General features: G+C 43.4%; 1 protein-coding gene across 9 annotated transcripts in view; it reads left to right on the plus strand.

Moving 5' to 3' along the window:
- The window catches only part of CHD8 (chromodomain helicase DNA binding protein 8), a 132,692-nt gene that overhangs the window by 19,760 nt on the left and 96,992 nt on the right, over positions 1-15,940 (plus strand). For 6 of the 9 annotated variants that reach the window (XR_009154843.1, XM_058180335.1, XM_058180339.1 and 3 more), the window contains one exon: positions 10,936-11,849. Coding sequence is in view for 8 of the 9 variants with exons in the window: in XM_058180335.1 (XP_058036318.1) it covers positions 11,079-11,849 (771 nt within the window). In the remaining variant the exon portion in view is untranslated. Of the gene's footprint in view, positions 1-10,530; positions 10,550-10,935; positions 11,850-15,940 lie in introns of those variants that run through there. The other 3 variants (XM_058180341.1, XM_058180343.1, XM_058180338.1) reach the window with 2 other exon arrangements.

The following is a 15,940-nucleotide window of genomic DNA, read 5'->3' on the forward strand; positions in this document are numbered from 1 at the left end:
TGTGAAGCAGTATACAAGTTGAAGCACTTTTGCTATTTATTAGCTAGGCAAAATACAAATAACTGCACTTTTTGTAGATAATTTTCTCATGGACATCTTTTTGTAGGCAACCTGGGATCTGTGCTTTCCCCTTTCTATAGTGGCCAGTTTTATAGAATAGAATAGAATAGAATAGAATAGAATAGAATAGAATAGAATAGAATAGAATAGAATAGAATCAGAACAGAACAGAACAGAACAGAATTTTTTATTGGCCAAATATGATTGGACACACAAGGAATTTGTCTTGGTGCATAAGATCTCAGTGTACATAAAAGAAAAGATACGTTCATCAACAATTCTAAGGTACAACACTTAATGATAGTCATTGGGTTCAAATAAGCAATCAGGAAACAATATCAATATAAAGCATAAGGACACAAGCAACAAAGTTCCTAGGGGTGAAGAAAGAGGTTGTGATTTGGCACAAGAGCTTTTGAATTGATACCTCCCTGTGAAAACATAAAAAAACACCCTCAAGGTTCCAGTTCTAGGGGGGGAAAAGGATATATTTCATCCCTTAAACACTTTCTCAACCATGCGAGATTCATCTCAAAATGTTAAGTTCCATTGATATATATATAAAAAGCTATCCCTAATATTACTGGATATCATCCTTAAATTTTCTTGCCTTGCTTCCATGCCTTTTCCGTAAATTTTTCCAACAGTGGACTCTGCCAAGGACACTAATTTTACAATTTTGAGTAAATTGAGTGAATTTGTCTTCGATTAACACTTTTAGAACTAGAGTGAAATTTCTCACTCTTGCTATTTCCAAATGCAATGGGCAGGAAAATGAGATGGAGCTCTACTAGTAAGATTTGCAATAGTCCAGCAAGTTTCCGGTAGTTCTAACAATGGTGATATAAAAAACCCAAATTTCCTCCCAGCCAGTAGAAATTAAGAAAACCTGTGCTTGAAAGTTTTATATTCTCTAGTTCGGGTACCAAAACTTAATTCCTTGGAAATAGTTTACCTTTGTTATTAGCCATTATTTTTATCCCCGACTTCTGTTAGTGAACCTTGTGGTTTTAAATGAAAAACAAAATAGATTTTTAGAAGTATATAGTCAACTTTGATTTAAAAAAAAAAACAAAACGGGCTATTTGTTTATATTATGATTTTTCCCGGAATTCATTAAAAAAGTCAGAAATAAAAATTCACCCTGTGAGCTTATCAAACTAAACTACCATTTTCTTTTTTAATTTTTTTTTATTTGTACACATTAAAACATAAGACAAACATATGACATATATATATATATATATATCACATCACTATTTCTTACCAGCTATTCAGAGCGGTCCTTTCTTACTATATATACATATTTTAATCCTATCTTATTTTACTTTTATGATCTATCTTCCTTTATTTCATCTACATTCTACCCTATTATTCAGTTTTCTTATCTTTCCTATTTTCTAACCATTCATGCCATCTACACCAGACCTTATAATATTCTGTTATCTTCTTTTTCTTTGATTTCTTTGGTGAGTTTATCCATCTCAGCGCATTCTAGAATTTTCTTAATTAAATCTTCCTCTGTTGGTGGATTCTCTTTTTTCCAATTTTGCGCGTATGCTATATGTGCCGCCGTTAATATGTGTAGTATTAAGTATTGTGTATCATTTGTGTGGTTTTTCTGTTGGGATCCCTAATAAGAATTGTTCTGGCTCTCCCTTTATTGATTTCTGTATTATCTCTTCTATCCACTATCCACTTTTAGCCCAAAATTGTTTTGCCACTGGGCATGTCCACCAAAGATGGTAATATGTTCCATAGTTACTCTACCATTTTCAATACCTCTGCGGTATTAACTGATTTTCTGCATGTGGAAAGATGATATATGGGAGAGACCATGATTTTTTTTAAAATGCGGGATTTCCTACTTTTCCCTTCTCCAAATTGTCCATGGAAGTTAGATAAGTGAGAGTTATATCAAGGACGTCATCTCTACAAACATGTAATTAGTTGGATATAAACTTCCTTGCACCGAGCATTAATCTCTTATTTAAGGTACAGGTAGTCCTTTAGTGATCATTTAGTTATCGTTTGAAGTTACAGTGGCATTGAAAATAGACACTTCCAGAGGCAGGTTTCACTTACCTTTACCACCGGTTCGCTGTGCATGCTCGCTTTTCTTGCGCATGCCTGCGCGCTGTCTGCGCATGTACCTGGCCTTCTGCACATGTGCTTTGTTCACTCGTGCACCTTCCGTGCATACGCCCGGCATCGAAAACATGCCTTAAATAGCACGGCTTGGGGCGGGCCAACCTGCGATCGCCGCTACCTGTTCGGTCCAAACCGGTGTGAACCAGCTGAATACCACCTCTGCTTATGACCGTTTTTCACACGTAAACTGTTGCAGCCTCCCCATGGCCACATGATCAAAATTTCGATGCTCGACAACTGACCCATATTTATGACGGTTGCAGTATCCCGGGGTCATATGATTTCCCCCCCCCCCCCACATTGCGATCTTCTGGCAAGCCAAGTTAACCGGGAAACCAGATTTACTTAACAGTCATGTTATTAATTTAACAATGGCAGCGATTCACTTAATAACGGCGGCAAAGAAAAGTGATAAAACTTGCTTGACCAATATTTCAGCTAGCAACAGAAATTTTGGGATCAGTTTGTCATCGTACAGTATGTCTTCAACCGGGAAGGAGAAACATTTCCTTGCATTCCTGTTTTTCTTGATGTATGCATATTGTGCAGTCCAGATTTTATGAACGATACTCTAAATACGAGCTGTGGTGGCGCGGTGGTTAGAGTGCAGTACTGCAGGCTACCTCTGCTGCCTGCAATTCGGCAGTTCGAATCTCACCAGGTTCAAGGTTGACTCAGCCTTCCATCCTTCCGAGGTGGGTAAAAGGAGGAGCCAGATTGTTGGGGGATGGGCAATAGGCTGACTCTGTAAAATTGCTTAGAGAGGGCTGTAAAGCACTGTAAAGCAGTATATAAATCTTAAATACTATTGCTATAAATCGGAAGATGTTGAAAAATCTTCCAGAAACGCATTGGCATTTGCAAAAAAAAAAAAAATTAAAAAAAATTAAAAATTAGCTATCTGTAGCCCTTGCTGAATTTTTCATCCTTTCTTTGCTTCAATGACTCACGCAAGAAAACCTCAGACAAATTCAGTAATCGCAACACAGTAATCGCAAAAAAAGAAACGAAAAGGAGGAATGTTATAGATTATGACGGTATCAATTACGTTATAAAAACGGTTGTTTGGAAGAATGGGTCGTTTCCCCCCCCCCCAAACGATAGGCAGTCGGTATAATACATTCATAGCTGTCCTATCGTGGTCTGCTCAGAAGTTTTTGCTTTGATTTTTAGACCCCGAGGAATATGAACTTTTGGATGCCCATTGGGTGTTATATTTTAATATAATATAATAAACTTGATATGTTTGGAGATTTTTCCCCTCCTTTTTTCATAAATCAAATGATTCTGATTTGTTCAAAGAAGATAGGGCAGATAATTGAATTTGTAGAGCTATAGGAAAAGTTCTCATATATTGGCATCGGATAGTGGAATAAACACTTGGCAGAGATTATGAGAGAGTGGTGCTACGGCCTAGAGGTGGAGCTGTCTCCTCACAATCAGGAGGCTGTGAGTTCGATCCCAGGTAGAGGCAGATATTTCTCTCTGGGCACACGGAGAATATATATTTGCCGAACAAAACTCCTCATTGGCGACAGGAAGGGCATCTGGCCAGGAAAACACTCGGCTAGCTCCATTCAGTTGCCCAGACTCCACCCCGCAAGGGATTATGGGGTCGTTAAATGGAGATGATGACTCGGCAGAGATTATGGGGAATCACTACAGGTAGTTTACGATCACAGTAACAGCAGATTAATTTCTGCTGTTAAGCAAGGCATTTGTTAAGTGAGTTTTGCCCCATTTTACGGCTTTTCTTGCTGCAGGTGTCAAATGAATGTTAGTCACCGGGCTGTTACGGTGAATTTGGCTTTTCCCCATTGACCTTGCTGGTCAGAAGGTCGCAAAAGTCACGCATCACGTGACTCTGTGACACTGCGACGGTCATACATCTGAACCAGTTGCCAAGCGTCTGAATTTTGATCACCTGATTATGGGGGTACTGCAAAGGTCGTAATTGTGAAAAACGGTCATATGTCACGTTTTTTTTCAGTGGTGTCGTAACTTTGGACGGTCACTAAAAGAACTGTTGTAACTCGAGGCGTACCTGTACTTAGATTAGCTGTTCAGCAGTTTGATTTGGGATCTTGAGACCTGCGTATGTTAATTAGAGCGTTCTCGATGTTTTGAAGAAACCGAGTTTGAAAATGGGAATCTTAATAGAATTCTCAGCACTGATTCAATAAAATGTCCAGCAGTTCGCAGGACTTTTGCTGGGGAAACAATAATTGTTATTAAATCCGTATCATCTTTCAAAATAGTGTTTTTTCATCCTGGCCACTAGAAGAAGTGTAGACTTTAAATTCCCGGAATTTCTTCACCAGCTTGGGGAATTCTGGGAGTTGAAGTCCACATCCCTTCAAGGGGCTGACTTGAGAATTCTGGGAGTTGAAGTCCACACCTCTTCAAGTGGCCAAGGAGCTGACTCGAGAATTCTGGGAGTTGAAGTCCCTCTTCAAGTGGCCAAGGGGCTGACTCGAGAATTCTGGGAGTTGTAGTACACACTTCAAGTGGCCAAGGGACTGATTCGAGAATTCTGGGAGTTGTAGTCCATCGCCTCTTCAAGTGACCGAGGGGAGGGAAGGAGAGAGAGCGAGAGAGAGAGACTGTTTTAAACCATTAACCTTCATTAGTTTCCATTTAATTTGTCTGTTTTAATAACATGCTGAGGTTGCCTTTTATTTTAATTTAACTTGGGTGCTTCAGGACAGGCCTCTTTGACAACTTGTGATCTACTTAGGGAAGACATTAGATGCAAAATACTAAGACTGGCTTAAAAGTTTTATTAAATTTTATTGGAGTTATTTATGAATTTTAGGGTTTTAAATTGATTGTTTTAAATTTCGGCCATTTATGTAATATGCTTGGTTTTAAGTTTCTGTTTTAATGTGTATATTGTGTGGTTTTATTATTTGGCTGTACACCGCCCTGAGTCCTTCGGGAGAAGGGCGGTATAAAAATCTAATAAAATAAATAAATAAAATAAAATAAGACTGTAAGAGACTGGCCAGATTAAAAGAATAAATATCCCTATCTGTTTTTAACTAGTCCCAAATAGGCAACTAAAACAAAAGGGCTTCTGAATCCCTACATGGGACGCCATCTATTTTGAATGGAAGAGGGGTGTCTTTAGGCCTGCTCTGTTCATCTCATGAGCTTATTTCATTGGAGATAGATAGATAGATAGATGAGATAGATAGATAGATAGATAGAGATAAGATAAGCATGCTTCATTGCTTGGGGGAAGCCCCAGATCTCATATTTGGTTAAAGATGGGTGGAGGTCTCCATTCCTCTTACAGTTTTTCAGGCTGGACCCCAGAGAAGGCAGCCAACTTGTCCAAAATTCTTGAGTGGAGATGGTAGAAACAAGACTTGGTCTACCATAATCTCCTCTTCGGCAGACGCTACTTGGATAGCTGCCACAGATTTCTGCATCACGGTGAGACGCCATAGAATATCCTCTTTGATCTGCGAAAGGCTTGTTGGCACAATTTAAGTTGAGCAAAGTCACAAGCTTTCAAATAGCAATGTGGGTGAGGCAGTCTTCGACATAATTGCCGGTGGCCCGTTTTTAAGGTTGGTTTTGTTTTTTTTTGCTATAATGACAGAGACCTACTTAATAAATAGCAAACACACACACACACACAGACTCTCCTCACTCTAACAAATTATAACCCTGAAGAAAAGACTGAGATTATAATTGAAGTTCATCAGCTGCATTTCTATCAACTGTTAATTTGGGGGTGTTCTGTTTTCTTTTTATTGGTGAGATCAGCCTTTATTTGGGGCCATTTTTCATGGCAATGATGCCAAGAAGTAATTCCACCTATACCTGTGATGGCGAACCTATGGTACGTGTGCCGTCACCCTATATCAGCTCCACCGCGCATGTGTGCACACCTCCTGCCGGTCAGCTGATTTCCGGATCTCTGCCATGCATGCGGGAGACACTTTTCCATGCCCATGCTGCCCATGCTTCCATGCCCATGCTGCCCCGCCCCTCCCAAAAATGTCCACGCGGCCCGTTTTGGATGTCACATAAGTACAGGGCTTGTTCTGTTTCCCTCCCCCAATACTCCCAACAAAGAGTCAGTCAAAGGCCTCCTCTTCTACTTTATTTACATAGATAAATGTCCTGGCCACGTCTACCCACGGGCCTGCCAAGTTTCTGGAGATAACGAGGAAATTATAGATAAGGCCAGAATTACTCACGAATATATTCTTCCCTCCGTTGATACAGATTGCCCGCGCAAATTCATTGCTTTGTCCAAGACAAAAAACCAGGAAGTCCCGCCTCCTATTTAGTCTCTGCAGATGTCACTGCATGACCATCATTCCTTGGCTTTATCCCAACGCTGCTTCTGCTGCGCGCGCCGGTCACATCTGCGCACTTGCATCACTCCAAAACTGTTCTTGGGGCGTTGCCAAATCAGAAGAAGGCTCGAGAGAATCAGGCCTTGCCGGCCCCTCCTCCTCCCTTTGAGTGAGTGCCAGGGAGGGAGAGGGCCCGAGAGAAGCAGGGCTTGCCAGGTCTTCTTTCTCACTTTCTGAATCATCCGAGTCCAGGAGTCTGGGTCCAGGAACCTGGGTCACAACAGGGCTTGCGCTGAGGCTCTTGTGGGGGTGGGGGGTGGGACGAAAAACAGGCCTACCAGAAGTCTGGAATTGGGCCGTTTCTGGCCCCCGGAGGCTTCAGAGAGGCCTGCTAGGCCCAAAATGAGGCGTTGGGGGGTGGAAGAGCATGGGGGGGGGTGTCGCACACACCTGTGCAGGGGGAGGGGCAGCGCAGGGGGGATTGCACACACATGCATGGGGTGTGTGGGGGGGGCATTGTGTTATGGGTGTGGGCACGCACCTGTATGCTATCGTGCGCACACACGGGCTTTTGGCACCTGAGGGAAAAAAACGGTTCGCCATCACTGACCTATACCCTTTTGTGATTCTGGGTACAGCAGAGAATATACGCAGGCAGAAATCAAATTAAAATACACCAGAAGTAAAGTTTATTGCCATTCCAAACAGTACCACAGGACATTTCTTCTGCTGCTGCTGCTGCCATATCCGTCATCGGACGTTCACAATCGTGTTGGCGATCCTATTTTTATCAACAGCCGCACGGAAAAAAAGTGCTGCTGAGTTTTGTCCAAACCGGTCCCTTAGATTTGGAAGCCATGATCATCATCTTCTGCCTGGACCTCGTTTGCCTTCAAGTCTTTCCTCGGAGGATTAAGTGGAAGTATGGCATATTTTTCTGGGTGTCGCATCGCCTGTCCGAAATATTCTAACTTTCGCTTTGTAATGGTTTTGATGCTTTCCCAGGCGGCTGATTGCCGCTTCATTTCTGATTTTGTCAACCCAGCTTGTACGTTACAGCCCGCCTGTAAATCCACATTTCAAATGCTTCGAGTCTCTTCCTGTCAGAGACCAGCTCTACACTCCGTAGAGCAGGATGGAAAAGATGTAGCATCTGACAAACCTGATTTTCAATCTTAGGCTTATGTCGTGACTGCAGAAGACCTTTTTCATTTTGAAGAACGCCGTTCGACCTTGTCTCTAGCCTTGTCTTTACTTCAGTGATCATGTCCCAGCTGAAGAGGAAATAGGTAAAGATTCCCCTTGCACATATCTGCTAGTCGTTCCCAACTCTAGGGGGCGGTGCTCATCTCTGTTTCAAAGCCGAAGAGCCACCGCTGTCCGAAGATGTCTCCATTGTCATGTAGTCGGCATGACTCAACGCCAAAGGCGCCTGGAAATGCTGTTACCTTCCCACCAAAGATGGTCCCTATTTTTCTACTTGCATTTTTTACGTGCTTTCGAACTGCTAGGTTGGCAGAAACTGAGACAAGTAACGGGAGCTCACCCCGTGACGCGGCACTCGGGATTCAAACCGCTGAACTGCCGACCTTTCAATCCACAAGCTTAGCCCCATAGCCACTGAGCCACCACGTCCTTGAAAAGGAAATACATTATGACATTATCATGTCATCAAAAGTTTTATAAAAGTTGCCAGCAGGACCTCAGTTTTGGGGCACATTCTGTAAGTTATCCTGTTTGAGGTTGGAAAAAAACCCTCAGGCTAAGTTAAACAGGATAAGTTAAAGGTTAAAAAGGACAAGAGAGTTTTAGCAGAAGACTAAAATGTCCTGCACATCGAAAGCTGAGTCAGCACATGGAAGTAGAAATGTGTTCTGGAAAGGATGGTCGGGGGTATGTTTCTCTCCTACGGCTGTTCGTAGAAAAAGCACCGCTGCCTGTTTAATAGTGGTTGGAATTGGGAGTTTTTTTCTTTGTCGCAAATGACCCATAGTGGCAACATGATCGAGATGCATAGAGTCATGTGTGGCACGGAGAAACGCTAGCACCAGGGTTCATCCAGTGAAGCTGATGGGAATGAGGTTTAGATTAGATAAAAGATAGATGATAGAGAGATAGAGAGATGATAGACAGACAGAGATGAGAGATAAATGATATAGAAGATATATATATATAGATGGAGGGAGGGAGGGAGGGAGGGATGGATGGAGAGGGATGGATAAGGAAGAAAGGAAGGAAGGAAAGAAAGAGAGAGAGAAAAAGAAAAGAAGGAAGGAAGGAAGAAAAGGAAAGAAAGAGAAAGAAAGAAAATTCTTTATTGGTCAAGTGTCATTGGACACACAAGGAATTTGTCTTTGGTGCATAGGCTCTCAGTGTACATAAAAAGAAAAGATACATTTGTCAAGAATCATAAGTTACAACACTTAATGGTAGTCATAGGCTACAAATAAGCAATCAGGAAACAATCAGTATCAGTATAAATCGTAAGGATACAAGCAACAAAGTTACAGTCATAAGTGGAAAGAGATGGGTGATGGGAATGATGAGAAGATTAATAATAATGCAGCCTTAGTGAACAGTTTGACAGTGTTGAGGGAATTATTTGTTTAGCAGAGTGATGGCATTTGAGAAAAAACTGTCCTTGTTTCTAGTTGGTCTAATGTGCAGTGCTCTATAGCATCGTTTTGAGGGTAGGAGTTGAAACAATTTATATACAGGATATGAGGGGGTCTGTAAATATTTTCACAGCCCTCTTTTTGACGTATAGCAATAGTATAGCAATAGCACCTATAGAGGTAGTCCTCAACTTAGGACCCACAACTGAGCCCAAAATTTAAGTGACATTTAAGTTGCTATAAGTGAAACATTTGTTAAGTGACTTTTGCCCCCATTTTTAATAGTGTCTCTCGCCACCTATGTTATGTGAATCACCGCGGTTCTTAAATTAGTAATACAGTGGTTAAGTGAAACTGTGTTTCCCCATTGACTTTGCTTGTTCACAAGGTCGTAAAAGGGGATCACATGACTCCGGGACACAAATGTGAATCAGTTGTCAAACATCCAAATGTAAATGGTCATGCCGCAATGGTCGTGTGAAAAATGGTCATGAGTTACTGAACGAACTGTTGCCCGTCAAGGACTAACTGTATACCGCTTTACAGTGCTTTATAGCCCTCTCTAAGCGGTTTACAGAGTCAGCCTATTGCCCCAAACAATCTGGGTCCTGATTTTACCGACTTCGGAAGGATAGAAGGCTGAGTCAATCTTGAGCCGGTCAGGATCGAACTCCTGGCAGTTGGCAGAGTTAGCCTGCAATACTGCATTCTAACCACTGCGCCACCGCGGCTCACATGCAGGTAGTCCTCGACTTAGAACCCCAATTGAGCCCGTTTCTTTTTGTTAGAGTGAATTGTGCTCCGTTTTACGAACTTTCTCGCCTCAGTTGTTAAAGCGAATCACTGCCGTTGTTAAATTAGGAACACTGTTGTTAAACGAATCCAGATTTCCCGTTGACTTTGCTTGTCAGAAGGTCACAAAAGGTCATCCATCACCTGACCCCCCCAGGACATTGTGACCCCTCCCCCAAGTCATCATAAATATGAGCCGGTTTGCTGCGCCTCTGAATTCTGATCACATGACCATGGGGATGCTGTAACGGTCGTAAGTGTGAAAAATGATCGTAAATCGCTTTTTTCAGCCCCGTTGTAACCTCAAACGGTCACTAAAGGAGGGTTAGAGTCAACCCTAACCCTGCCTGCACTTCACACAGCAATTGATCAAGCTGTAATTCCTGACTGCCAAATGTGGGGATGACCGATTTCTTGTGTGTCCTCAAAATGGGATGTTTGTGGACAGCAGGCCTCTCCAGCGCTACCTGTTTTGAAGTCACAATGTTGAGGAGCAGCTTCTTCTCAAACTCTAGCAGTGGGAGGAATGAGTAGAAAGCAGTGGTAAAATCTGAACTGGTTTGCTACCAGTTTGCTGGCTGCGCATGTGCACTATGCGCCAAAAGGAGACATGGGAAGGTAAGTAGAACAGGAAGGGGGAGAATCAGCTGTGACGCGTGATTTAGCTTCACTAGATCTCAGGATTTCCATGCGGCACAGCTGATTGTCGGAAATACCGGTTCGGAGGAACCGATAGCTTTTTTTTAAACTACCATTTTAACCAAACTGGTAGCTATTTTTTTTTTTTACAGTACCAGTTCACCCGAACCTGTAGTTTTTATCACTACCGGTTCACCCGAACTGGAGCGAACCGGTAGCATTTCACCCCTGGTAGAAAGGACCTAAGCCTCCATCTCCTGCTTCGTAGCACCCATAGCCATCTTTGTGGCAAACAGAGCTGGAATAAAATGAGATCCTGGGCTTAATGAGATGATGTTCTTAACCAATTATTTCTTCTTTTCCAGGCTGTCCCGGGCAACGTGCGCCTTCCTTCATGAGGCGGGGCCTGCTTGATTGACAACTCTCAGATCGAGGAAGTGCCGTTGGGAAAGGGACTTCCCCGTCACCTCCTTCCCGAGCCAGGAGTTAATACTCTTTTCCTTTGGCCATGGCTGACCCCATCATGGACCTCTTTGACGATCCTAACCTCTTTGGCTTGGACTCATTGACCGATGAGAGCTTTAACCAGGGCGCTCCGGATCCCATTGAAGAAGCCTTGGGGCTTTCAGGGGCCACCCTAGACTCCTTAGGGGGGGGCTCCAAAGACCAGCAGGTTACCCCTCAGCCGGAGCCTTCCCAACCACAGACCCTGCCCCTTGCCGATACGCGACCGGAGTCCGTGACCGAGTCGCCCCAGCAAGATCAACCAGGCCTCCTACAGGTCCCTCAGGATCAAGAGGTTCTCAGCCAAGGCAACCCGTTCATGGGCGTCTCGTCGGCTGCGACCACCTCAACGGTCACGCCCTCTTTGTCTGCTGGCGGGCAGCAAACCGCCGTGCCCCCGCCAGCCCCCAAGATCGTCATCCTGAAAGCCCCGGCCGGAAGCTCCATGACCGGTGCTCATGTGGCCCAGATCCAAGCTCAGCCAATTGGGGCAGCCAACGGGGGCAAAGTGACCTTTGCCAAGGTCCTGACGGGAACCCCTTTGCGTCCCGGGGTCTCCATCGTCTCAGGCAATGCAGTGCTGGCCACCAAAGTGTCCCCCGGAGCCGGGGCACCCGCGACACTCCACCGGCTGGTGCAACCCGGCCGTCCTGTCAAGCAGCTAGTCCTGCAGCCCGTGAAGAGCCAAGCGGGAGGGAACACGGGGGTTGCTCCACTCAAACCTGCCGTGACCCTGACCTCGACTCCAGCTCAGGTGAGCACACAGTTCTTCCAGGTGAGGATGCAGCAACCTAACAGGTTCTTTTACAGGTATTTACAGATTAACTAAGTTGGAAAGGACCTTGCAGGGTCATCTAGTCCAAGCCCACCTCCCCGACCCAAGCAGGAGACCCTACACCACTTCTGACAAATCGCAGTCCAATCTCTTTTCGAAAGCCTCCAGTGATGAAGCTCTCACAACTTCTGAAGGCAACTTCTGTTCTATGGGTTCATGGTTCGCACTGTCAGAAAATTTCTCCTTATTTCTAGGTTGAATCTTTCCTTGTTTCCATCCATTATTCCTTGTCTCGCCTTCAGATGCTTTGGGAAATAGTTTCACCCCTTCCTCTCTGTGGCAGCCCCTCAAATATTGGAAGGCTGCTATCATATCACCCCTGGTCCTTCTCTTCACTAGACTAGCCATGCCCAGTTCCTGGAACCGTTCTTTATATGTTTTAGCTTCCAGTCCCCTAATCATCCTGGTTGCTCTTCTCTGAACTTTTTCTAGAGTCTCAACATCTTTTTTATAGTGTGGTGACCAAAACTGGATGCACTACTCTAGGTGTGGTCTTACTAAGGCTTTATAGAGTGGTATTAGTACTGCACTTGATCTTGATTGTGTCCCTTAATGCAATTTAGGATTGCGTTGACCTTTTTGGCTTCCACCGCACACTGCTAGCTCATATTTAGCTGGTTGTCCACTAAGACTCCAAGATCCCTCTCACAGTGACTGCTATTAAACCTGGTTTCACCCAGTCTATATGTGTACTTTGGGTTTTTCTTGCCCAAGTGTAAGACTTTACTTTTCTCTACATTGAATTTCATTTTGTTAGATAGGGCCCAGTGTTTAAGTTTGTCAAGATCCATCTGGATCTTGAGTCTATCTTCTAGGGTGTTGGCTCTTCCTGCCAGCTTAGTATCATCTGCCAAATTTTTTTTTTTATTTACATTTATATCCCGCCCTTCTCTGAAGACTCAGGGCGGCTTACATTGTGTAAGGCAATAGTCTCATTCTATTTATATATTTATATACAAAGTCAACTTATTGCCCCCCCCAACAATCTGGGTCCTCATTTTACCTACCTTATAAAGGATGGAAGGCTGAGTCAACCTTGGGCCTGGTGGGACTCGAGCCTGCAGTAATTAGAGGCAGCTGTGTTTAATAACAGGCTATCTTACAGCCTGAGCCACACCGCGGCCTTTGGTACGTTCCTCTTCTATTCCCTCATCTAAGTCGTTTTGATCCCGGTGGGATGTGGCTCTGGGGTTATAACACTTGGGAACTTAACCTGGGTCATTTCCAAGGACTTCCAATTCGAAAAGCTTGTGGTGGTGTTTCTGGGGGAATTTTAAAAAGCAGGTTAGGGGGAAATGGAGCATGTGGGTTTATGTTCTTTTGGGGTGAGGGGTGTGTGTGTTGTGGTCCATCAGCAGCCTACAGAGCTGGCAATGGAGTCGGACAGCGATAAGGCTGAGGTGAGGCCAGGGCCATCGGGAAGTGAGGTGGGGACTCCAGAGCCTCCAGAGACTGATAGTAGTGAGGCAGAGGAACAGGAGGAGCCTGTTCCTAATGCATGCATGAGAAGAGCTGCCAGAAGGCAAGAGCAGCTCAAGCAGAGAAGACAACTCAGGAGTAGGGCCAAGAGATGATTGGCCCCTTCCAAAAGGCTTAAAACAGACCACCACCGGCGTTTCAGCTTTGCCGGAAAACAACGTTGTAGCTGCGTCTTCTGCTTCGTCTTCTGCTTTGTGTACATCTTTGTTTTTGTGGTTTCTGGACGTTTGCCGGGAAGGGCCTTTGGCAGTTTACCTAATTGGACTAAGGTTTGTGAGATAACTGAGGAATTTGTGTTGGGAGGCATTTGTTTTACTTTGAGTTGAACGACTCTGGGAATGAAGTAATTCCCAGCTGTTCGAATAAAGTTTGTTTTTTCCACGGACTAAGTTTATTACTACCTACTTGGGCCTGGGTCACAACAGCTTGTGAGTGATTCCTAACACCTCCCTAGCTGGTTTTTCCTGCATTCTGATGGCAGCATTGGTTGCAAAAGCAGGCCAAGTTGTTCCTCAATGAATGACCGCAATCGAGGCCGACATTTCTGTTGTTAAGCGAGATCTCCTTCAAGCCAATTATACCCTATTGTACGACCAGATAGGACGGATTTCAATTCCCAGCATTCGGCAGGCAGGACGGCCTTAACTGCGAATCCTGGCAAGTGGAAGGAAGTCCACATACAGGGTAGTCCTCCATTTACGACCACAAAATGTCCAGGCTAAGCAAGACAGTTTTGTCCCGTTTTGCGACCTTTCTTGCCACCGTTGTTCAGTGAATCGCTGCGGTTGTTAAGTCGGTAATGCGGTGGTTATGAACCTGGCTTCTCCCTTGACTTTGCTTGTTTAGAAGGTGATCACATGATCCCGGGATCCTGCAATGGTTGTAAACAGGAATCAGATGGCTTTTGATGACGTGACTATGGGACGCCACGATGGTCACACGTGTGAAAAAAGATCGTGTCACATTTTTCAGTGCTGTTGTAACTTGGAAGGAAGGAAGGAAGGAAGGAAGGAAGGAAGGAAGGAAGGGGAAGAGATAGAAAGGAAGGAAGGAAAGGAAGAAAGGAAGGAAGGAAGGAAAAAAGAAAGACTTAATCTAATAAGAATCTTCATAGCAGGTTGTATCTGGGGTTTTCATTCATCTAAAACAGGGGTGCCAAACTAATGTTGCGTTGTCGTCCCATGACTTTTTTTCCCCTTTGCTAAATCGGACGTGGGCGTGGCCAGCGCATGTGACGCATCCAGTTCGCAGGCTGCGAGTTTGACACCCTCGATCTAAAAGCTGCAATTCCAGGGTGTGCGGTTGAGAAATAAAATAATTGTAGAATTAAAAGAGCGCAACCTGAGGTTTGAAATGTGCATGTTTTTTCTGTGACACAGTAAGGTTGATATAGATTTTAAAAATTACTCTGTCAGAAATACTGTATGGAATAGACATAAACCTAGAAGGTGCCTGTATGGATCGCGGTACAAGAAGCATTTTATAGGAAAGAAATAGCAGGTATTTAGAGTTGTTAAGAACACAGAGAATATGAGATGAAATCAAGAGAGCAATTGGCTGCAGAGCAATTTACTTTTCAGTGCCTTTGTATGCAATAACTTAACAGGGCCTCTGGTGGCTCAACAGACTAATGCAGTCTGTTATTAACACAGCTGCTTGCAATTACTGCAAGTTCAAGTCCCACTAGGCCCAAGGTTGACTCAGCCTTCCATCCTTTATAAGGTAGGTAAAATGAGGACCCAGATTGTTGGGGGCAGTAAATTGACTTTGTATATAATATACAAATGGATGAGACTATTGCTTAATACAATGTAAGCTGCCCTGAGTCTTCGGAGAAGGGCAGGATATAAATTCAAATTAAAAAAAAAACACAGAAAAATTCAGGATACATAAGAGGACATTTGGCATTGAGCAACAAGACAAAGTTGAATTATGTATAAATAATAAACATGTAATGGCCAAAATGTATAAACTCTTGCTGAAATTTTAAATAGAGGACGAGCAAGTAAAGAGAGCGTATGATAAAATGGGCTCAGAATTTTATACTTTACATATTGTTGAAACAGTTGGTACGTATGTGGTTGAAAGCACTGAAATTCACATTGTTATAACTTAAAAACAGAATGTCTGTAAATTATGTATTGTTGGTATGTGACCCTAGAACAATTGGCCAGAATGTGTAAGGACACTTCAAATTTATGTTAGAAATGGGAGCAACACAAAAAGTCGTTTTATGATGCTTGGGGGACTTGTGAAAAAAATTGGGTTCAAATATATACACTGATACAAAAAAAAAAATTAAACATCAACATTCAAGTGAAACCAGAATTTTTCTTGTTGGGATTAATGGACAAAAAAACTAGAAACAAGACCCGGAAGATTTTTACATATGATCATTGGTGCAAACGTATTTGCATAAAAATGGAAAGATTCTGAAATACCCACAACACAGGAATGATTGGTGAAGATGACCAAATTAGCAAAAATGGAAAAAAGTATTTGTTTGCCAAGAGAAAGATCAATATACATTTATTAGTGACTGGAAACTCCTT

Source organism: Ahaetulla prasina, chromosome 4, assembly GCF_028640845.1.
Source record: "Ahaetulla prasina isolate Xishuangbanna chromosome 4, ASM2864084v1, whole genome shotgun sequence".
Classification (NCBI taxonomy): Eukaryota; Metazoa; Chordata; class Lepidosauria; order Squamata; family Colubridae; genus Ahaetulla; species Ahaetulla prasina.